Source organism: Callithrix jacchus, chromosome 10 (genome assembly GCF_049354715.1).
Source record: "Callithrix jacchus isolate 240 chromosome 10, calJac240_pri, whole genome shotgun sequence".
Taxonomy (NCBI): domain Eukaryota; kingdom Metazoa; phylum Chordata; class Mammalia; order Primates; family Cebidae; genus Callithrix; species Callithrix jacchus.
The window spans coordinates 109252022-109276359 of NC_133511.1; the positions used below are offsets into that span (position 1 = coordinate 109252022).

General features: G+C 41.5%; 1 protein-coding gene across 1 annotated transcript in view; it reads left to right on the top strand.

Annotated features, from left to right (window-relative positions):
* EXT2 (exostosin glycosyltransferase 2) overlaps window positions 1-24045 on the top strand; it is a 151790-nt gene extending 127745 nt beyond the window's left edge. The window contains exons 11-14 of the mRNA XM_002755201.7: window positions 11341-11484; window positions 13113-13241; window positions 15284-15366; window positions 23267-24045. Coding sequence (XP_002755247.2) covers window positions 11341-11484; window positions 13113-13241; window positions 15284-15366; window positions 23267-23405 — 495 coding nt within the window. The 3' untranslated portion in view covers window positions 23406-24045. The remainder of the gene's footprint in view (window positions 1-11340; window positions 11485-13112; window positions 13242-15283; window positions 15367-23266) is intronic.
* Window positions 24046-24338: the final 293 nt, after the last annotated feature.

Genomic DNA, 24338 nt, shown 5'->3' on the forward strand with positions numbered 1-24338 from the left:
TACCTCCATTTTTCACTTTTTGGAAGTACCTGAAGGGTTGCCATTATAGAGACTGTTGTCTTTAGAAGAGAATGGGCCAAACAGCTCATTTCTGTGAGTGTTCCCACCTGTCAGGTACAGTTAGAGCTTCCCAAAAGAGGCAAATGGAATTCCAACCATGGTCAGAGGTGAGTCAGTGTTTCTTAGAGGATCATCTCCCTGGAGTATTTTTCACATTGCTTCAGGCTCCCTGTTTTTGAGCCTGTAAGAGAACTAAATAATCTGTTAGGTCTGTCCTATCTCCAGCTTGCATTGATTTACACCCCCAAGACTCACAGGGACTTGGAGGGAAAATAGTTCATGTGTGCCGAGACTACAGCAAGTGCTGCTGAAAGAAGATCCCAAGTAGTGGGCCAGAAGCCTAGGGAGGTGCTGAGGGAAACCTTAGTGAAGTCTGACCTCTCAGAGCTCTTCTAAAGCACCCAGTTCCCATTGGCAAACAAGTCAAACAAATGTTAAGGGAAGGAAATCAAATATGTATGCTGAACATTGAAATAACATCTGATCGTTGAAAAAAGCACCCAGTTGGGAATTACAAGAGAGTGGCACTTTTTTCTTCCCCACTGAGCAAATTAAAACAGCAAGTATAGGATTTGTTTACATAGCCGTTAGTGAAACATCCAGTGTGGGACCAGCAGCCTCTCTGCCCACAGAGGAGGGCGCAGACTGCCTGCTGGCACATCTGCCCATCTGAGGGTCTCTCCTCCTTGAAGACCCCCATATCAAATAAGGCCATTCCATTGGCTTTAGTATGTTTTCCATTTTGTGCCAAGCAGCCCTGGTGAGGAAAGAGCCCTGCAGACCTTTCCATAGCCAGCACTGTGTGTTCCACTCCCTCGCCTCACCTCAGGATCTTTCCTGTCAGCAGCACCATGGAGGCCACCTGGTTTTGTATCTCTGCCTTGAGAACTAGTGCTCATAATATCGGATCGTTATTTTAAAGAGGTGTTGGTACATTTGATGGTTTAAAGAATATGTACTTTCCCTCCCCCTGTTCCAAAGGAGATAGCTGCAATGATATTACAACCCTGAAAGGATCCATATGTTTGAGGGTTATTGTTCCAAAAGCTGCCTGCTGTCTCATTGGGATTGATTACAGGGGAGCTTTGGCTGCTTCAGGAATTCAGAGCTTCAGAATTTGGCTTATGCTTTGGGGATGTGGGGAATTTGTCTTCACAGACTGCTTATCTGCCTTAATTGTGATAGAGATGCTCCAAGGAGATGTGTGGGCAGGGCTGGGCCCAGGGCCAGGGGAAGCCAGAGCAGCCCCAGGCCTGAACTCCCCAGTTCACTCAAGAGGGCAGTGCATGTAGCTTTTGGAGGAAAGCTCTGTCCTTTCTCCTGAATATGAAGCTGCACCCATTCATTGCAAAATTATACAACTGCCTGCAAAATTGTGAGTTTCAGGCAGTGGTTGGTGATTGCTATTGCATTAGACAATAGTGATTCCACATTTGGGGAGAATAAAAAGAAAGAAAACTTGAAGAATCAGAGTCGTCCCAGACCTTAGAAATGTCGCAGCTTGAAATGAGCAGAAAGCAAGATGAACTAATCAGTGTGATATTTACAGCTCATCTCTCAGGTCACATTTATTTCTTGGTGCATGAAAATTGGTGCCTAGGGTTCACATTAATCATGATTGCAATATATTTGCTACTGTCTGTTGGCTGGCTTAGATCAAGAGTTGGCAACCATTACTAGTAATATGTCTAGGTTCCCAACCAGTCTTTGGGCTGAAGATTTGAGGGGTTGGGTGGAGGTCATGACCACATGTTGACACTCTGTGCTTGGGGAGGGAAGGCAGAGACTGACTTCTCACAGCCAGGGCCACTAAATACATCCACAGCAGAGATCTGGGATTGATTGAAAGCCTCTTCTCCAGTGTAGTCCATTCAGGCAAGAATTGTGTCTCCCTTGTTTACTACTGTATGCCTAAATGCTTGACACATAGTAGATGCTCAGTAAATATTTGTTAAATTTGATGTGTTTGGACATTGAATTTATATATGCTCCCAGTCAGTAGAATTGTAAGGGATTGTTCAAAGCATAATGATTCTGTATTCCATATTCAGTGGAAAAGTTCTGGTCTTCTCCTTGCTGACTTTTTCAACAAATGGTGCTGAAAAATTGGACATCCATGGGCAAAAATTTAACCTTGGCCTGGACCTCACACTTTATACAAAAATTAACTGAAAGTGAGTCAGACTTAAATGTAAAACATAAAACCATAAAAATTTAGGAAAAAAGGAGAAAGTCTTCAGACTTTAGGGCTAGGCAGGACCATAAGCATGATCCATAAAAGGAAAAATTGACCAATTAGACCTCATCAAAATTTAAAACTTTTGCTCTGTCAAAGACCTTGTGAAGAGGATGAAAAGACAAGCTATAGACTTGGAGAGAGTATGTACAAACCACATATCCAGCAAAGGGCTAGACATCTGGGATATGTTTTTTAAAAACTCTCAAAACTCAACAGTAAAAACAAACAAACAAACAAATAATCCAGTTAAAAAATGGGCAAAGACTATGAACAGACTTTGCACTGAAGAAGATATACAGGTGGCAAATAAGGTGGTCATCATCATTAACCATTATGGAAATGCAAAATAAAATTGCAATGAGACATCATTACACACCTGTAAGAATGGCTAAAGTTAACCAAAAAATACAAGCAACAGCAAATGCCAGTGAGGATACAGAAAAACTGGATCACCCATACATTGTTTATAGAAATGGAAAATGGTACAGCCACTCTGAAAAACAATTTTGGTAGTTTCTTATAAAATTAAACATGCAACAGCTATAGGACTCAGCAATGACACATTTGGAAATTTATCCCAGAGGAATGATAATTTATGCTCACATGAAAACCTATATGTGAATGTTTGTAGCAACTTCATTTGTAATTGCCAAAACTTCATGCATACCATGGAATACCATTCAGCAATGGAAAGGAACAAACTACTGATGCACAGGACAGCTTGGATGATTCTCCAGGGAATTGTGCCAAGTGAAAAAAGCCAATCCAAAAAGTTTACATACTGTATGATTCCATTTATATAACCTCCTTGAAAGGACAACAGTATAGAAATGGAGGACAAGATGGGTACTTGCCAGGAGTCAGGGATAGGGAGGGACACAGTTGTGTCTTGAAAGTTCAACAGGAGGGACCCTTGTAGCAGTGGAAATGCTCTGTACCTTGATTCTCTCAATGTCAATATCATGTCGTGATATCATACTATAGTTTTGCAAGATGTTGGGGGAACTGGGTAAAGCGTATACAGACTCTGCATTATTTCTTACAACTGGATGTGAATCTATAATTATCTCAAACTAAAATGTTTAATTTATAACATATTGGAAACTTAGTAAGTATCTGTGAGTCAGATGGGTAAATGAATTAATAAAATAAGAACACTCAAATCTCTCCATCCCTGAACTTGTATGACTTTAGCTTCCTGTTGGATTGCCTTTCTAGAACTTAATATCAGCATTAAGATTTTAAAGATAGATGTAGCATTTCTGGAGATATACCTATATCTATATGTTCATTAAATATATGTATATATATATTAGCTGTATGTTTATATATATATATTTAATAATGTTGAGGGCTCTTATGATATTTTGGACTTTAGTTTTGCCTTTTATTATAAGCGACCCCAAATCATTTTTTGGAAATAGATGGGATATAAATAAATAAGTAAACTGAAAAATTCCCCCTGCTGCTTGATTCTCCACCAGGAGATTATGGGATTTAAGGACACATATAGGGCACTAGGGTGAATTAATGCATTAAATAATTATTTGGGAAGCAGATTTATGCTTTGAAGCCAGCCAGGATTACTGAGTTTGTGGTCAATGCCATTTCCTACCTTTGCGTGACAATAAGAAAACAAAGAGCATTGGCCAGTTATGCGGTAGTGTCCCTGACTGCAAGTGATGGAAGTCACCAGGGCAGCTACTTGAAGTTAGGAGTTTATTTCCTCCTTGGTGCACAGAGCTAATATCTTTGATCCCTGGTCGTTTAAATTGAGCCTCACCAAAATCAACTTGAAGCTTTGAAGGCTCAACAATGGTTATTTATAAGAAACTGAAGGCTCTGTTTCCACTGGTTGTGCAGAATTTAAAGAGAATCATCGTTTGTCTTGTGACGACTATTCTTTTAACTTCATTAAGCAATCTCCTGAGATTAGACTTAGAAATAGTGTGACCCACACTGGAGTTGAGGTTATGGAAATAAAAGTGATTTCATCTCTACTGGGTCTTAGGGAGCACAAAATTAGAACACCCACGACCTGATCCTGACCCATCTCTTCCTCCTCCTCCCCTCCCCTCAAACTCATATCTCTCCTTCCCTTCTTATTATCTCCCAAGAGATTCATTGCCTCATGAAAAATAGTAGTTGGGGTTAATCTTTCATTTGGCTGCTTTTTGCTTGTGTTTTCTTCTCTGCCCCAGAGCCTCAGAGATTACGAGGTTCCTGTAGACCCTCAGATGTTAGATGTGGAGTCTCACTAGTGTGCTGCACAGCTGACAGTTCTTTCTTTTAATGGTGTGAGCATATGGCTTTCTTTGCTAAATGAAAACCACACACACAAAGAGCCTGTAGCTCTTAGAAATGAGGACTGATGGGAGCAAAGGGTTTTGTCATGTTGCCTACCTCCTCTCCCTACCTGGTTCTATTCTAAACGTGGTCATTCAGCAGGCACCTGTGACTCTTTTCATATCTGCCACTGGCACCACAGAGCTGAAGAACACTGACCCTGAATGTAATTTTAGATGCCATAATCTGACTTCTTTGTGGTCAGAGGAGGAACGGGGCTTGGGGACAGTAAGGTGCTTTTTAGAATTAGCATGGTAGGAAGCCAGATGACTTCATGAATAAAGAATTGGACTGGGAGTTAGGGCCAATCTAGGATTGACCTAGCACTGTAACCTTGGGAGAACCGCATCTCTCCAGGTCTCAGTTTTCTCATCTGTGCAGTGAGGGAACTGGACCAAGTTATCTCTGCCTTCTGTATGACCTCTGAGGTCTCAGATCTCTGATATAGCTTGGACAGCACTCGTCAGCTCCAACTGCCAAAGTGGGAGTCTTCTTCTTTTCCACAGAAGGCTCATGGTTATGCCGTCTGGTGAGGTGGTACAGATACAAGGATGAAGCACATGTTTAAAGCTGCTTTCTTTGATAGTCTCTTCACAGTAGTGGTAATTACTGAAAGATTTAATGGCACAGACTTTTCTGTCAACTATGGCCAAACCCAGTCTGTGTCTTTGCCATCATCATGGCCCCTGGCCTTAAAAAGGAACTTATAAAGAATGGAGATCAGGCGCCCTAGCACCAATGTACGAACCTCTACCCAGACTGGGGCAAATGGGAATGCTGGCCAAGCCCCAGAAGCCTGCCCATGTGATTGGTTTTCTTGCTTGTCTTATTTTAGGCAAGCTCCTGCCTGGGGTTGGGAAGGTCTCTCAGGCAGACTAAAGTGATCTCAAAGGTAAATCTTAATCCATAATGCAGTTTGTCCATGTGTTTGTCAAAATTAGTTAGCATCAGGGAACTCTACATGACAACTTCTGGGCTCCTTGGCTCTAGATGGCTAGTATCAGCTTTGAATTGTGTCCCAGGAGTGAACGAAGTCTCTGACTTTTTGCAAAGCACTTCCTTGACCAAAACTGCCAAGTACCAGTGTAGTTAAAAGCACAAGCTGAAAATGAATCCAGTCAGTCTCTTCATTCCACTTCATTTCAGGAAATTCCAAAAATAAAAGGTGAGCTTTGTTCCCAGAGGGCTGAGAGTGAATCCTATAACTGGCTCCTCTGTGGAAACCAGCTCTGAATTGGAGGCCAGCCAGCTGCCCCTTCCCCATCTGGGCAGCATGAAAGGTGAAGCCTGAAGGGAAAAAGGGCCACTAATTCAAAGATGCTTTTGCATATTGGGTTCCTTGTGCTCTGCCTTGGCTGAGCCAGGAATGTGACAACAAGGTTTAAGCTGTTTTGTAGAGTTCTGTTGCACTTTGGTGGTTAAGGATTGACCAAACTCAGGTGGTACGTGCAAGGAAGGAAGTGAAGCCATTCCCAGTTAGACGCACCGTGGATCCATGTACTGCACCACCACTCCATTTCCCTCACTGCTTCTTAGTCTGTCTCTTGGTTCTGAGTCCTGATACATTCCTCACGCAGTAGCAATATCCCTGTGGAACTGTGCCTTTGACAGTGTGATGACTGTAGAAGCCACTTCAGAGAGTGGCTTTTCTCCTGGTGCTGACCCATGATTTCATAATTGAACATCCCAGATGGGCACCACCTGTTGTTACACCTTCCCCCTTCTCCCCCCCGGTCTGTTTCCTGAATCTGACTGCGGTTAGCACACACCCTGAGTTGAAAATGCACTCTCTAAGCTGGCTTAGAATGTAGTGCATTATCCTCTTTTTAGGACCATTTATTGGGTACTTAGATGTGTATGGCATTTTAAACAAAGTTAGATAATGCAGCCCGTGCTGTTTAGAAACTTACAACTTGAAACAGATCACAGTTGGTGGGTTAGTTCCCTGGGAACAGGTCAGTGAGGAGGAAGATACAAGATTTTAGCCGTTAAAGGATGTTGGAAGTCACTCAATATATATAATGCCCTCATTATATAGATGGCAAAATGAAAGCAAGATACCTTGAATAGGTCAGTTACACAGCTCACCCATGGCAGAGCCTCCTGGACATACTTTAACCATGTGCCTCTGGTACACTTTCTATAGGGTGTGAGACTCAGACTAGGCTGCCTCCTGTGGGCTTTTATACAAAGGTAGATAATCTTTGATCCTATCTATAGTAATAGAATGCGACAAAAGCCCTTAGGAGGCTCAAGAAGGAAGAACTTGGAAAATGGCCGAGTAAGCACAGCTGAGATGCTAGAGAGCAGAACATTTCCATAATCAGGTAAGAGGTGTTTAGGACCAAGATTATAAAAGTTAGAATGGAAAGAAACAGTTGGAGGATGGTTTTACATTGTTACAATCCCCATTTGACTAGTGGTGTGGGGTAGCCACAAATGGAAGGACTATCCAAATTGTTGCTAAGTCTTTAATTTAGGCATAGAGTTTATTCTAACAGAGATAGGCTTCTGTCCCCAAAGATATGTGCAATTTAAAATAGACAAGCACACTATATATATGGAGGATTTCAGCAGTATAGACAACTTCCTATGGACTTTGTGATTTGAATATAACCGTGGAAGTACTGTTACTACAACTCCAGGGATAGTCTGTGAAGTTTCAAATGCCCACACCACAATATATAAAGGCATCTGGCAGTAATGACAAAAGGCTGACCCAGAGCATTTCCCTGACCTAAAAAGAAAAAAGTTGAATTAGGGTAGGGGTGGGTAGCCATGAAGAGACAGGGTAGAGTTTGCGCTCTTGCTTGTCTGGCTGGGAAAATGCTTTACTGTATACATAATCGACTTCGTACTACACTAGGGCTCAATTAGAAAGGGCCCATCCCATTCTGTTTCACTCCGTTTTGATCCTGTAGTCAGCTGCGGAGTTATAGATGAAGTGACAAGGATGGTATCTTGATTGTATCCAGCTGCTTGGAATCACTCAAGGGCTGAGAGGCCCTGCATGAGGAACAGCGCTCACTAAAGGCTCCAAAGCAACCTGAAATTCAGGACACTTCTGATACCTTTTAGAGCCACATAGTTCAGCATCTGACTCATTGTCACCAAAGTAAGTCCCTGAGAGAAATCTGATAAGTGACTTCAGCCAACAGTAAGAGGACCGAAATCTTAACGGCATTGGACTCGACAACTGAGCCAATAATAATAATGTTATTATTATGGCTGCAGAAGAGGGACTTGTAAAGAAGAATCCCTAGGGAAAGCAATCTGAACTTTCTTTGCATGGAGTAGAGAGCTCTGTTGACTCAAAGTAAGCAAGGGGAGAAAAGCAACTTCCGTCTTCAGCAGAAGTGCCAACCAAATTGGATGCCCCCTCCCCATGCCCTACTCCTTTTCTTTCACTTTGGTATCTCTGGGGTTTAGTTATGTGTGCCTGGGGCCCTTCAGAAATCTCTTTAACTCCGTGAATCAGTGGTCATGGCATTGATGTGACTTGAACACAGGTGCTGAGAAAAGGAAGCCGGCAGCACATTTCATGGCATCTGCCCAGGCCCACAAAACAAACAGAAGTTACGGCTCACATACTGTGTTGCTGCTCTGGGCTCTATAAAACTGTAATAGTATCGTATTATTTTAATCTGCTGAAATACAGACTCCGAAGTAGAGAGAACACAGCAGCAGCATTACACATCTGAGAAAATGTTTGACATGGATTCATTTGTCTGCAGCTATTATGATGATGCCTGTGGTTGATTAGCTCTCTTGGTTGCAACATGGTGCTAATGAGGCCAAGGTTGTGGGTTTGAGAGCCCTGTTAGGTGAGCTGGTTTCACACAAATGAAAGCTCTTTTCATGATTCCAGACCACGCCCAAGACCTGGGTCAGACATTCCATAAAAGCATGGAGATGGTGACAGGGAGGACTGGACAAGACAATCCAGTGTCTCAGCAAAAATGCCCCTTGACCTGCTTCGGGAAAAGCAGGTCACAACATGTGCTTTAGTGAGGAATTGGGACTGTGATCTTCACACACCATGGATATCACGTTATTATTCATGGTAACTGCTGGTCAGTACTGCTGCAGGCTTCTTTCCTGAATTAAGGAGTACACTCGCTCTGGTTGTGAAGAAAAGGACTTTTGGTTTCTTTCATTCTTGGCTTTTTAGTCACTGCGATTCTGCCCATTCGTGCGTTAGACAACTGTGTGTGGAATGTTGCGTACCTGGCACTGTCGTTTGTGCTTAGGATACCACACTGTATAAAACGGTCTCTGTCCACCTTGAGTTTAAATTTTATGAGAGGAAAATACATAATAAATAACCAAGATAACAGTGCAATCAAAAGTCTGATAAAGAAAAGGATGGGATTGGGGGGTGTGGCAAGGAGTGGCTGATTGGGGGTGCTGTTTGCCTCAGCAAGGAAGGTTCGAGAAGCCCTCTCAAAGTAGTCGGCATTTAAATAGGGACCTGATGGATGAGAAGGACCCAAGGCTTTGGAAGAGCTAGAACACTCCAGCAGAAGAAACAGAAAGAGCAGAGGGCTCGAGGTCTAGTGGTGGCTGAAGAACAGAAGGGCCTCTGGAGTGTGAGGGGACACGGTGAGAGAAGAGGCAAGAGGGATGGGTCCTCTGTGACATGTGAAGGAGTCCAGATAGTATTCTCAGTGCAGTAGGAAGCCATTTTCTGTTTTGTTTCGAAGGTGGGACCTTTCTTTAAATATTTTCGGAGTGATGTTATGGATTGAATTGTTGAAGTCCTAATCCTCAGTACCTCAAAATGTGACTTTGTTTGGAAATCGGGTATTTGCAGAGGTTAATCAAGTTAAAATATTGTCAGGGTGAGCCCTGATTCATGGACTGATGTCCTTATCAAAAGGGGAAATTTAGACACAGAGATAGACTTGCACAGAGGGAAGATGGCCTAGGGAAGATGGCCTTGTGAAGATGGAGGGTTGGAGGGAGGCATCTATAAGCCAAGCAATGGCAGAGATTGACAGCCAGCCACCAGAAGCTGGGAAGAGGCAAGGAAACATTGTCCGACATGTTTCAGTGGTTGCGTGGCCCTAACAACACCTTGTGTTCAGATTTCTGGCCTCTAGAACTTAAGACTAATTTCAGAACTAAGTCCCACAGTTTGTAGTTCTTTGTTAACAGCAACCCTAGGAAACTTAAAATGGTCCTAACACACTGGCTCTGCCCTAGGGAATGGCATAAAGTGTCCTTTCTGGACTCAGCAACACTCGTGTGTTGGGGAAGCCTCTATTTGCTCTGGCATATGATCATATGATCTTGATATATATTTAGGGAAATTGATGATGAAAATAACCCTATTAAAATAGATATCAAATAAGATAGAAGGCACTGGTTGAATTACCCTGTGCAGAATACCCTAATATTCTTTTAGGAATGATCCTTTTAGGGATGCTATGCAAATGATGTTTGGGAAGGGCAAGAATGGTAGGAAGGTGACAAATTAGAAGGCTACAGTAATCTTGGTGAGAAACGGTGGTGATTTGGGCTAGAGGGAATGGCACTAGAGGTGACAAGAGATAGACGTAGACCAGCAGGACTCACTAATGGATTGAATATGAGGAGAGGAGGGAATAAAGGCCGAGTCTTAGCTTTTGGGTTTGAGCAATTGGCTGGATGATTTATTGAAATGGATAAGATTGGGAGAATGACTTGTGTGGGGATATGGAATCAAGAGTTATGTTTTGGCCATGTTAGGTTTGTTTATCCAGATGGAGATACTAAGTGGTTGGCTATCTTAGGAACGTTCGGGGCTAAACATAAATTTAGAGGTCACCAGATTATTGATGGTATTTAAAGTGATTGAAGCTAGGTGAGATTACTTAAAGAAAGAGAGTTTGAAGAAGAGGATAGGACCTAGGACTGAATTCTCAGGAACTCCATCATTTAGAAGTCCGGTGATAGTTGAGGAATTAGCGACAGAGACTGAGAAGAGGCACCAAGACCAGCCAGCAAATTGTCACACTCCTTCATGGTGTGGATCTTTTCAAAGTCAAACTAAATTACACAGAAATACATGGGAGAAGGTATTGGAAGTTCCTTATCCCCAGTATACCGAATTCTGCTTAATCCAACAAAATGCTATGTAAGGACCTTTCCAGATATGGAAATCAGTATTTGTTTTCATTGTGTTACAGATTATAGAATCAGACAGCCCTTCTATCCTTTAGGTTTCCAATAGGTCGTAAGAATGGGTATATGTTCAAGAGAAATAGATGTGTGTTTTTTTTTTTAAAGAAATGGAGACGTTATTATAAGTTTTTACCGTAATTACCAATTTAATACAAATCAGGGCAGTTGAATTGCAGGGTTCCATTTATCCTTCATTTTGTGAATTCATTAAAAATGGAACCTATTTCATTAATCATATGTTAAGAGATTGCCTACCTTGGCCCAACTCAGTAAGCTGTTACCCCCACATTACTTGAAATTCCCAAGCACATACAGGAAGATTGGGAGGAAGTCAGAATCAGCATCTGTCTTTGACTATTGGCAGAATAACTCACACCTGTTTGATGAAACATCTCTAGAAGCCCATTATGACCTTCTTAGGTTATAATTGTTTGAATCTAGGAAGTCTGTTGATACCTGTTTGGATAACTCAGCACCGATTGATTGCTGTCTGAACTGGGGCTTGATTGTTATTGTGCGTCTGTTCTTAGGTCTGGCGGGAATTTCCTGACCGGTTGGTGGGTTACCCGGGTCGTCTGCATCTCTGGGACCATGAGATGAATAAGTGGAAGTATGAGTCTGAGTGGACGAATGAAGTGTCCATGGTGCTTACGGGGGCAGCTTTTTATCACAAGGTAAGGGGGCACAGTCTTGGGGCAAGTTGACAAAACTGAGAGAATGATACACATTTTATCTGATCCAATTTAGTTTTTCATTCCTGCCGAGAGGGCTTAGAAAAGCCATATTGTGTGACAGCATTTTACAAATAACGCTATCCTTTTTCTAATTATAAAAGTAATGCACGTGCAGAGCAGAAAATATGAAAATACATAAAATAGGATGAAGAAAAGTTACTTGTAATTCTGTCACTTAGAGATAGCCATTTTATCGTTCAGGTGCTATTTCCCGCTTGCCATTTATTTATTTACTTAATTGTACATACACACAGACAGTTGTAAATATTCTCATTAGCCTGCTTTCTTCATGTATTGTATTCTGAGGCTTTTCTCATGCCATTAACATTTGTTCATAAACTCTTCCTTCTTAGCATAATTAAGATACATTATGTTAATGTTTTAGAAGTCATATATAACTATTTTACTATCTCGGATATTTCTTTCTAAATTTCTGCTATTTTAGATAATGCTTAATATCTGATGTTGGTGATTGATGTCCATTTTCATAACTGTTTGTACTCATGACCATTGTGATAGATTCCTAGAAATAGAATAATTTTATCAAAGGGAATGAATATTTTGAGTTTTTTAAAGGTATATGTACATACATGTATATATATACATATACAACATGTACATATATATGTTGTGAATATTCTAAACATATATATGTTGTCTGTGTATATGTGTATGTGTATATGTGTCTGTTGGTTTCAGTATTGTTTCTGTGAGTTTACACTCCCACCAGCAAAATATAAAACTGTTTTACATGCCTTTTGTTGCATGAAATATGTTTAATAGAAAAGAAATTAGCAATTTTAATATGTAAAAGAATTTTCTTGTTTTAACTTTGACTACTAGTAAGATTGAAATTCCTTTTGTGTATTTATTAGTCTTTTGTACTTCCTGTCTTCTGGGAATCATCACTTTATGGTTTTGTCTTTTTTTATTAGGGAGAGATTGGGGAATATGCATTTGATTTTAGAATATTCAGTTCAATGGTAGGGTGCTCCCTGGGAGTTTATGGCTCAATTAAACAATAATAACTTGTCTGTTGTCAGCAGTAGCATAGGAACTGATGTCAGGAGAAAGGTCCGTTCAACTCAACACAGTTCATTTAATTTAGCTGAATTCATATCGATTGTGTGTCATTAGCTCAGCATTGCTGCCCTCAGTTTTCAGGTCTCTAGATCCAGGAATGGTTTTTTTTTTTTGCAAAAAGCAAATGAAAAAACAAAAACTGAGGTTTATGATTCATAGGATTTATGGTAGTAGACTACGTATGCTTTTTTTTTTGACCCATTAATTTCTACACTGTTTCATATATATGGTAGTTTTAGAATTGCTTTATTTTTCTTCTATTTTAAAAAGCACACACTTTGGAAGAAGAATGACCATATTGAACATGCTTGGTCACTTGACCAAAGACATTCTAATACTTTCTTTTATCCTTCCTATGAATACGGCCCTGTGCTTAATCTTATGAGAGAAATCTTGTCCCCATGCCTTGCCTATGCTGCTCCTTATTTATCAGCCAAAGGGAACTGCTGTCTTTTAATATTTCTTCTTTCTGTCTCACTTGACAGTATTTTAATTACCTGTATACCTACAAAATGCCTGGGGATATCAAGAACTGGGTAGATGCCCATATGAACTGTGAAGATATTGCCATGAACTTCCTGGTGGCCAATGTCACGGGAAAAGCAGTTATCAAGGTAGGAGGCTCTGCTACTCACTTGCTTTGTGATCTTGGGCAAATATCTATTATCTGAGCCTAAGAAGTTCTTGTAACTATAAATTAAGTATAGGACTAGGTAAACTTTAAGCTCTATTTTAGTTTAAGTTTCTATGATTGATGCGATCACATTGGGAAATCAAAGCTAGGCTTTCACAATTTAAACACGTTTTCTTTTTTTATAGTTTCTTTAGTTGCAGTTTTTAACCTTCAGTATCAGAGCTAAAAGCTATGACAGTCAATCTATAAATCAGAAACTTAAGTATTTCCTCAAAGCTGATTTGAAATCTAGTTCTTTTAGTTAAAGGATGTAGTTTAAATTTTTCTTAAGGTAGCTTTTTAAAATATATATAGTTGTTGAGAAAATAGTACACCTTATATAGTTACATAATTGTAGTTATTCTAAACATAATGAATTTAATTGCTTTTAAATATCAATTACCAGTTTTTAAAAGTACCTTTCCCATAGCACATTAAAAGCTGAGAATACACAGAGATCCTATGGGGGTCTTTGTATCTGTATAAGATGCCTATTTATTCCTCAAATTTAGACATTGCTCAAATAAGATCCCTAGATACGTAGAGAAGGTACACTTCTTTATGTGAGTAGAATCATCTTGGTCTTTTTTCCTTCTAGATTAGAATTTCATGTGTGCAAATGGGCAATGCCAGGTTCCCTAGGAATCTGCCTAAAAAGCCAAATTCCTAGGGGAGCTTATGCTGGAAGCTTAGTATGGCATTACCCACTGATTCCTCACGCTGTCAATTAATGAGAGAAGCCAGATTAAACCAAAGTGAATAGGGAAAGAGGAAAAATAACTGTCCGTGCTCACGAAACTTGCCCCAGTCCATACCCTGCCCCCTAGCTCTCTAAATAACTCAGTGAACAGCTGACCACAAAAACAATTAAATAATGTAACTTGTGAGAGTTGTTTTTAAGGGACTCCTCCCATCCCTAAATTTGCTTTTTTCTTTTTCTTTTTTATTTTTGAGACAGAGTCTCATTCTGTCACCCAGGCTGGAGTGCAATGGTGTAATCTCAACTCATTGCAACCTCTGCCTCCCGGGTTCAAGCAATTATCCTGCCTCAACCTCCTGAGTAGCTGGGATTACAGGCACCCGCCACCATGCCCAGCTAATTTTTATACTTTTAGTAGAGATGGGGTTTTGCCATATTGGCCAAGCTGGTCTTGAACTCCTGACCTCAGGTGATCCACCCACCTTGGCCTCCCAGAGTGCTGGGATTACAGGCATGAGCCACCAGGTCCGGCCCCCAAATTTGCTTTTTAATATGCTTCAACATAACATGTTTTTACCTGTGTCTGCTCACTCTGGACAGTAATGCCCAGTGTCTCAATGCTTCTTTGCCTGGACTTAGTTATCTAGCTTTCTTTCCCTCCCATCTCTTCACTGTTTATTTATCTTCACTAGGTTGGGATAGCAGCTTCGCCTGAGTTTGCTAGAAAGATCACTAGAAGTTTGAGAGAGCAGAGGGGGATTCGGGAAAAAGATTTAGAGTATGAGGGACCATTCAATTTTTTTCTCTACTCGAGGGAATTGCAAAATAACCTGGCATCTTCAAGAGCATGATGCTGCTCATAGCATTTGCCATTAGCTGGAAAGAGGAGAAAGAGCGCCTGTTGGAACTAAGGTTATGGTGAAAGTTATGGGAAGCTGTATTTCATCGCCCTTATGGCTACAAGAACAAATGGTGTTTATACAAGGACCTTGGCAGTGAGAAAACAGTCATTAAACAGGAATTAAGGAGCTTGTCATCACCACTTCTTTCCAGTTACAGAAGGCAAAAGCCCTCCAAGCCTTTTTTATTGGGCCCTTGTGAGTTCTACTGTTGGCTGAGCCAGACAGAGTTGAATGGAAGAATGGCGAGGTGTGTGTGTGTGTGTATGCACATGCATGCAACATCTCAGCTTACAACACAGAAGAATGCAGTGTGGTGTCACAAGCATGATTTTATTGTCCTTGACACTGACAGCCAGGTATGTTTTTGTCTCCCTCTGGCAGGTAACCCCACGAAAGAAATTCAAGTGTCCTGAGTGCACAGCCATAGATGGGCTTTCTCTAGACCAAACACACATGGTGGAGAGGTGAGTGAGCCTCCAACCTAAAGTGTGCCATAGCCTCTGATCTCTGTTTCCTGCCGTAGGCCTGTTTATGGGACTTTGTTGGAGATATAAGGACAGCAGCTGGTAGCCATAGTCACCTCCATGTGCACTGTGGGAATTGGGTTAGTTCAAGCCCAGGTCACCCAAAGAATTAATTTGGAATGCTACTCACTCAATTTGTAATGGCTGGAAGGGTCTTAAAAATATAGCTGGCCTTAAACTCCAGAAGACAGATTTTCCATGTGGACTAAGCAGTTAACCATCTACAGTCATTTGAGTGGAAGCTAGTTAATTCCAAGGAAATACTGGATTATTTTTCAGGGTAATAGCTCCATCTTATAGTAAAAGCTTGATTAGTAAGAATTAAACCAAACCCCCCCAGAGACAAATTGCCTTTGCCAACACTATGGAAATGGCTGCCAAGAACAGGATTGAAGGCAAAGCCCTTATGTTACAGACAGGGGGGCAAGACGGCTCTTAAATACTCTCTTTATTTCAATTCAAGTCAGTACTCAACCAGTTCACCTTTGTGTGGAATGTAATCCTAGGCCTTGTAGGTAAGTATAAAAGGAGTGGGAGATGTGTGTCTGTGTCTTCCCTTAAGACTATACTAGACGTAATACTTCTCAGTTGTATCCCCAAAGCCCCCAAGCTTTAAAGTGCCTGAATTAAACCTAATACTTTCAGAAGGCAGTTCTTTATACAAGACAGCAAACTCTGACATCCCAGTAGCACTTGTCAGGGGACGAAAATGCACTCCGATAATGATACAGTAGCCTTTGCAATATCTGGTTCCGATTTCACATATCTCGTATGCCTCTGCTTGCAGAATTCATTTCTGAAATCTATCAGCTATATTAAAATTCTTCAAGCCTAGAGAATTTTGGTGTGTATGTACAGAGTTGGCCTGGAGTCTATAATGTTTTACTCCTTTTTACTCTCTAAGTAATCTCTTTATCTTTTTCATACATAAACATTACCCAGATGACATGACCTTTACCAGCTGTTGATGTGAAATAATATACTATCACTGGCATCATAAGTAGTTCACAGTTAGGGGTAGTGACAATCACTGTTACAGCTCCTTTGAAGAGACCCAATTGGACTTCTATTAGAGTACATGAAATTGTTATTTAAACCTACCCCATTGTCTACATTTGGGGAAGATTCATAACAGAAAGCTAAGTGGTTATTATTTGGGCTGAGTTAAAATGGTGAGGATATATGGTTCGGGAAAGGAAGTATAGGGAGAAAAGTTGACCTGATGATGGCCTTGAAGTTCATGCTGAGGCTAAACAACTCCTCTAGCACAACTGATATCTTAACAAATGTAAAGAGGTTTAAAATTCAGTGAGGACTGAGTGTGATGGCTCATGCCTATAATCCCAGCACTTTGGGAGGCCAAGGCGAGTGGATCACCTGAGGTCAGGAGTTCAAGACCAGCCTGACCAACATGGTGAAACCCCGTCTCTACTAAAACAAAACAAAACAAAACACTACAAAATTAGCTGGGCATGGTGGTGCACACCTATAATCCCAGCTACTTGGGAGGCTGAGGCAGGAGAATCACTTGAACCCAGGAGGCAGAGGTTGCAGTAAGCTGAGATCATGCCATTGCACTCCATCCTGGGCAACAAGAGGGAAATTCTGTCTCAAAAAAAAAAAAAAAAAAAAAAAATGCAGTGGTGGAGATTTAACTTAAATATAATTATTATTAGATAATGATGTGAGTAACTAAGCTATGGAGTGAGTACCTAAGGGAGATATGGAGGCTTTCTCTTTGGAAGATTTTTTTTTTTAAGAGAAAGGATCTTGCTCTGTTGTGCAGTTATGTAATCATGGCTTACTGCAACCTTGAACTCCTAGGCTCAAGTGATCCTCTCATCTCAGCCTCCTCATCTGGTACTACAGGTGCATGCCACCACGCTAACTGGTTCTTAAATTTTTTGTAGAGACAGGGTCTTGCCATGTTACTCAAGCTGGTCTTGAACTCCTGGCCTCAGGGAATCCTCTCACCTAGGGCTCCCAAAGTGCTGGAAATTACAGGCATGATAGGTTATGTTGTGATATGTAGGATATATAGTTAGGAGGAGATGCTGATGAAGGGAGGGATTGGAGTGAACTGTTGGACTTTAAAGGTATCAAGAACCTTAACAGTGTTACATATATATGTAACAATGCTATTTGTGATGAGTGCTCTGAGAGAGGCTCAAAGGGCTATAATTGATCAGGTGAAAGAGAAGTAACTTTTTGCTAGATTCATTATTAAGAATAACTTCCTAAAAGAGGTGACGCTTGAAGTGATCCTTCAAAAATCACTAGAATCCCAATCAATAAAACCCTGGGCCAGAAGCAGAGACTCTGGGCAGCGGAAACTGGATGGTTTGTCAAGGGTGCCTGATCAGCAAGTTCAAGGTTTATTTGGCAAGCAATAAGAAGTCCAATTTGGCTAGAGCTTAGAATGCTAGCCTATTAATGCTGGACTCCAAAGGGCTTTGAATCCCCAAATAAGGAGCTAGAATTTTTTCCTGCGGGCTCTGGTAAGCTGTAGCATTTTCGAACATGAGACTAGCTGGATCCAAGTGTTGCTTTGAGATTAGTTTGGAAGTAATGCACAGGATGGAATGAAGAGTGAAGAGATTGGAGAAAAGACCCATTAGAAGAGCCTTTAACAAAGCTGCATGTGGAAAGGAAGGAACAAATTAAATTATAAGCGGTTTTTTTTTTTAAAGGAAGATGTACCTAAACTTGGTTTCCAACTGAATAGATGCAGGGAGGGTATGGAGAAGGACTTAACAAAGATGCCTTTAAGATTTTGAGTAAAGAGAGTGGTAGAAGTGCCTTTAACAGTGTAAGTAATAGGTTTAGGAGGAGATACTGATAAGGGGAGAGATTAGAGTGAACTGCTGGACCTCAACAGTGTCATTAATGGGGACAGGACACGATGTTAATTGGGGTGAATTTGGAGAATAGTAAGATAAGTGATTTTGGGGTCTCGCCTTCTGTATATACTATTTTTTTTTTGAGGACCAGAGTTTTATCATTACTGAAATCAGTCTCTGTATATACTTTTATATATGCATATCAAGATATAGATATGTGGAATTAGAATTTCAGAAAGAAGCTTTAAAAAAAAAGTTGAGCCCAGTGATCCCTCAGTATCTACAGGGGATTTGTTCCAGGACCTCTGGAGGATACCAAAATCCACGCATGCTCAAGTCCCTTATATAAAATGGCCTAGGATTTCCATATAACCTTCACATATCCTTCTTTATAGTTTAAATCATCTCTAGATTACTTAGAATCCCTAATACAACATAAATGCTATGTAAATAGTTGTTATATGGCATTGTTTAGGGAATAATGACATGAAAAAAGTCTGTACATGTTTAGTATAGGTACAGTTTTTTTACAAATGTCTTTGATCCAAGGTTGGTTTAATCTACAACATGGAACCCTTGGATATAGATGGCTAACTGTATGTGGCAGTCATTTGTCTAGAGAAAGCCATTGACTAAAGAAAAGCAAAGGCAGAATCTTGAAAAATTCTGATGTTTAGGAGACACAAAGAGTAACAAAACAGAGAGGCAACCACGGGAGAGGCCAGGAGAGAACCAGGATATCCAGTGCTCAGAAGCATGGAAGGAACAAGAAACAGGCAGGCTGGAGAAGGGCTCTGAATTCAGTGGTTGTTGGTACCTTACAAAAATAATAGCCAGGTGTGGTGGTGGGTGCCTGTAGTCCCAGCTACTCGGGAGGCTGAGGCAGGGGTAACAGTTGAGTTTAGGAGTTCAAGGCAGTACCACTTACAATTGCACCTGTGTGAATAGCCACTGCACTCCTGCCTGGGAAACACAGCAAGATCCCCATCTGTAAATAATAATAATAATAATGTCATAGAGTATGAAGCCAAAGGGTTAATGAGTCGCTGGTGAGAAAGTAGAGTCAGTAAATGTAAACTACGCTTTTGAGAAATTTAACAGAATAGAAGGAAACAAATCTGTAAATAGCAACTGGGAACAAAACTATGTATATTAGAAATTGAGTCACTGAATTATTAAAGAAGGCATTTAGATTGGGAGGGAAGAAGACATGAGTTAAGCCATCTTGGGTAGATAAAGAGCTGGTGTTAAAACTGTAGAATCCGGCCGGGCGCTGTAGCTCAAGCCTATAATCCCAGCACTTTGGGAGGCCGAGGCGGGTGGATCACGAGGTCAAGAGATCGAGACCATCCTGGTCAACATGGTGAAATGCCGTCTCTACTAAAAATACAAAAAATTAGCTGGGCATGGTGGCGTGTGCCTGTAATCCCAGCTACTCAGGAGGCTGAGGCAGGAGAATTGCCTGAACCCAGGAGGCAGAGGTTGCGGTGAGCCGAGATCGTGCCATTGCACTCCAGCCTGGGTAACAAGAGCGAAACTTCGTCTCAAAAAAAAAAAAAAAAAAACCGTAGAATCCATTTGTCCTTTCTCTTCCTTCCCCCTGTCTTTGGCTGGTCTTCTGGCCTCAAACAGGCCTCCTGCCTTGGCCACCTAAGTAGCTGGAATTATAGGTATGAGCCTCCAGGCCCAGCTGTTTTATTTTTAATAATCTTTGCAGAATATACATTTTATGAAAAACAATGAAAGCAGTTAACCACTTTACAAGTGTGTGACCTTGTGTTGGGTTTTGTGGTTCAGTAGCTCATGTATTTCTATATTTGGGGGTCTGGGATCAGAAATCTCAGTTGTATAGGAGAATAGATTCCATTACTACCAAGCTTCTGTTTCCACCATCTGCTGTTATTTCTTTAAGAACCAGAAGCATGTGGAGCTGTTCATTTTGACAAGTGTCTTCGCCAAGGTTAGGGCAATGTGACAGACAGACAATATTGATTTAAGAAAAAGAACATAGAATTTTGATTAGGCCAATCTTCATTCAAATGATGAGTTTGCCACACTTATTAGCTGTCTGACCCAAGGAAATTGACTTTACCTTTTCCAAACTTCAATCTGTTCATCTCCTAACATATAGTTATTAATATCTGTTAAATTACAATGTCCCTTCATAGGTTCAACAAATATTTATTGAGCATTTTTGTCCCCATGCTGTTATGTGTGGGAATAAATGAAGTAGGGATACATGAAAGCCTGTAGCACAGGGCCTGGGAATGTTAGTTTCCTTCCAGGTTTCCCCAACATTAGTCCTAAAGACTGCTGATCACTTTAAGTCATGGTATGTGTTTGAAAGGAAAATAGAAAACTATTAGTTCTTTCTTCCCCAGACACTTTGATCACTTCAGCGATAGTCATTGGCAGTTCTTGGTGTGTTTGTACTTGATTGGAACACCAACACAGGAGAACAGTTACTGACATGGTAGCTGGACCCCTGACAGAACGCTCATGTGAGTCACCGGCAACCAGCCAAACGCCTGTCTCTCCTAACCTGCTCTCCAACCTAGACCCTCTGTGTGGAAAGAAAGTAGGAAGCATTGTTCCTACCTGGCAGGAGAGTTAAGGACCTTGACCATTCAAGGAGGCCCACTGCTTCTCCAGTGCAGGGCTGTGTGAAGGAGAAAGAAGTACTCACTAGACCTGGGTTAACCAGGGGCCGCTGTCAACAAATCGAGCTGGCCTGAGCCCCAGTGGCTTTTTGCCTATGACCCATTCCTGTTGGCAGATCTAGTTACAGAGGAGACATTGTCCTCAATACTCTCCACAGGGCCATGGAGCCGTTATCCTTTGCCAAGAACCAGGATTCTTCTTTAATACATACTTGCTCTAGTACCTACGCTGGGCATGGCTGGGCTTTGCTGGCCAGAGTCTGCATGGTTAACTAGAAATGAAAAGAGTCTGTGCATGTTTACAGGCAGAACAACAGTCAAAAGTAAAACCTTGGAGAGATTTGATTTTATCTGTCATTGCTTTGACCCCATAATTGAAAGAGGGAAGTTATTGTCCCATGGTTGGTCCACCTCATTTTGTTAAAGTTCATCCATCTTCTCCCAGTCTTCCTTCAACTTGGAACTAGGAACACCACCTCCTGAGTCTCCAAAGACTTCCTGCAGGAGGGAAACTGAGTCACTGTCATGTAATAATAGCATGTAATCCAAAGAGCAGGCTCTGTTGCCAGCGCAAACCTGAATTTAAAACCCAGTTCCACCATATTTCTACCTCTGGGTTCTTGGGCCAGTTACTTAACCTTTCTGACCCTTAATTTCTTAACCCATAAAATGAGGCTGCTATAAACCCAATAGTTGGGCAAGGGGGGTGATGAGTATGAGGGAGGATTACTTTAAGGAATTCATGAGATATGTATGTAAATTACATGGCACATAGAAGTTGTTAATTTCTAGTTCCCCTTTATTGGACCCTAGAATTATGTTAGTAAATACATTTGTATCATCTAATTAAGACTTTAGCCTCAGAACCAGAATGCCTGCTTTGGCTCTAGCTTTTTCTAGTTATTTGACCTTTGAACACGTTATTTAGCCTCTCTGTGTCTCAGTCTTCCCATTATAAAATGGGAATAATAGTCCTACCCCATAGGGTTGTCATAAGGATTAAGTGCATTGTTAATGCATAGAAAGCAATTTTAACACACTTTGGAACATATAGTAAATAGTAGTGGTTGATTTGTGGTGTTGGTGGGTATGATGATGTTATGAGTTAAAAGCTCAAAATAATAACAGATTTTTTTTTGGAAACGTAATGACCAAGAGAGAAGATAATGGCAGTCTTCTTAATTAACTGCTTTCTTGCTCAAGCTCAAAGCACTTGAACAAAAACTTGACGAAAATAATTTGAAACAATGCTTGCAGTATCTCTGGGGACAAAAGAGACCTCTCTGGTTTGCATCTTGACATTCAGCTCCTGCTTGGTGAAAGGTTCTGCCTCCAGTTAGAGTGTGTTCTTTTTGTAGCGCTCTCAGGTGTCCTGGGCCTGACTGAGGCGAGAGTGTTGACCTTTCTGAAATCCATCCTTGAGATCTCTTGACTTCAAAAGCAGCTTTTCCAGGCTTGTTTTCTCCCTGGCCTGGTGCTGAAGCGTCCTCATTACCCAGCTGTCACACTCAGTTGGCCTGATTGACCACAACCATCCCTGAACACATGCCTGACCTGCTCACCTCTGAGAAGCCTGGCTTTGGGGGTGGGGTGGAGGTAGGGAACCGGCCTCTCCCCTCCTCTAGTGGTGCTGTGCTATACTGGCACTGAAGTAGTTATTGCTAACAGTTCTGACATGGGAGTGACAAAAATGATGAAAATGATGAAGGCTGTCCTATGTGAACTTCAGGTTCCACAGAAGAGCTTGTGCACACTGACATGATTCCCAGAGATTGCCACTTAGAGGCCCTCCAAAATGTCGGTTGAATGAATGGAGTGTTTATTGTTTGAAATCTGGCCCTGTCACCATTTTTTGCCTTTCATCAATTTGCGAGCAAGATCTCTCCTCTGCCTTTTAAACTCAATAAACTGAAGCTCAGATCCAAGTAATTTCTTTTTTTTTTTTTGCTTTCCACCCTTCGCCTCCTCTTAGCTGGCATAGATGGGGTTAAGAATTGTTAGCAGCTAATCCACCTTGGTTTGAGGCCCTCTCACACTGAGCTGGAGGAATGACTGGAATTTGAGGGGGAGGGGAAAATATATTCTGACCTTTACAGGCCCATGGCCTCCAAGCAGCATCTCCTGTTCACGTTCTCCCACTGAACTAATAGTCCAAGCACCCCCAGTTCACCTCTTTCAACCTTTTTCAGAACCTGGGAGGAGACTGTGGCTACTTGAGGTTTTTTGGTTGATGTTAAACATTATATATTTTGCTGTTGTCTCTCAGCCTCTTAACATTTTCTCTTTTCTCCCTGCCCCCATCCTTCTTATTCCGCTCAAACCCCTCCCTAAAACCTACAGGTCAGAGTGCATCAACAAGTTTGCTTCAGTCTTCGGGACCATGCCTCTCAAGGTGGTGGAACACCGAGCTGACCCTGTCCTGTACAAAGACGACTTTCCTGAAAAACTGAAGAGCTTCCCCAACATTGGCAGCTTATGAAATGCGGCACTGGTGGAGGTGTGAATGGGAGGCTGGGATAGGGAGAGAACAAGGCCTGCCAGCACTCTGATGTCAGAGTAGTGGGTTAAGTGTGGAAGGTTGACCTACTTGGATCTTGGCATATACCCACCTAACCCACTTTCTCAAGAACAGAAACCTAGAAGGAATATCCAAGCACCTCGAGCTATGCAACCTCTGTTCTTGTATTTTGTATGATCTCCGATGGTTTCTTCTAAAAAATGCTAAGTGGAAGCCTTTGTGGCATGCTCCAGGTTTAAATCCAGCTGAGGCTCCCTTTGTTTTCAGTTCCTGTGTAACAGTCTAGAAGGAAACTTCACAGGCTGTAAGACTGCTGGAGAAGAGAAACCTGTCAGCCCATTTTAGGTCTGGGGAATCACAAAAGGTGCCCAGACATCACTTTCAGTTACTTACATCAGTGAGTTCTTTGGAGGAACAGCCAAGCCCAGAATTTGGTGCAAAACCTAAGCATCTTGGTGGGATTCGCTAAATGCCTTGGGACCCGGAGTGCCAGGACTGCTCACAGAAGAGCACCAGCTGAGTCAGGCTCCTGTTAGTTCCATGAACTGTTCCTCTTTGGATTGGCTTTTTGATATAATTAAAATCATTTTTTATTCCTTTTTCTACTGTGTCTTACACACTGATTCCTGATAGTCCAGGGAACCACCTTTCTCCTTTGGTATATTTAACTCCGTCTTGGCCTAACAGCAGTCATCAGCCCATGTCTGGGAACATACTCCAGGAGGAATGTCTGGTACCCTGTGCACCAAGCATAAGAAGGTCCCAAATCGTACACATTTTAAGAACAGATGACTCAAAAACCTCCAGAGGAATCTTTTTGCTTCCTGATTAGATCCAGTCAATGTTTTATAGGTATTGTCAGAGCAAAACAGAGGGTCTCCACTAGGCCTACAA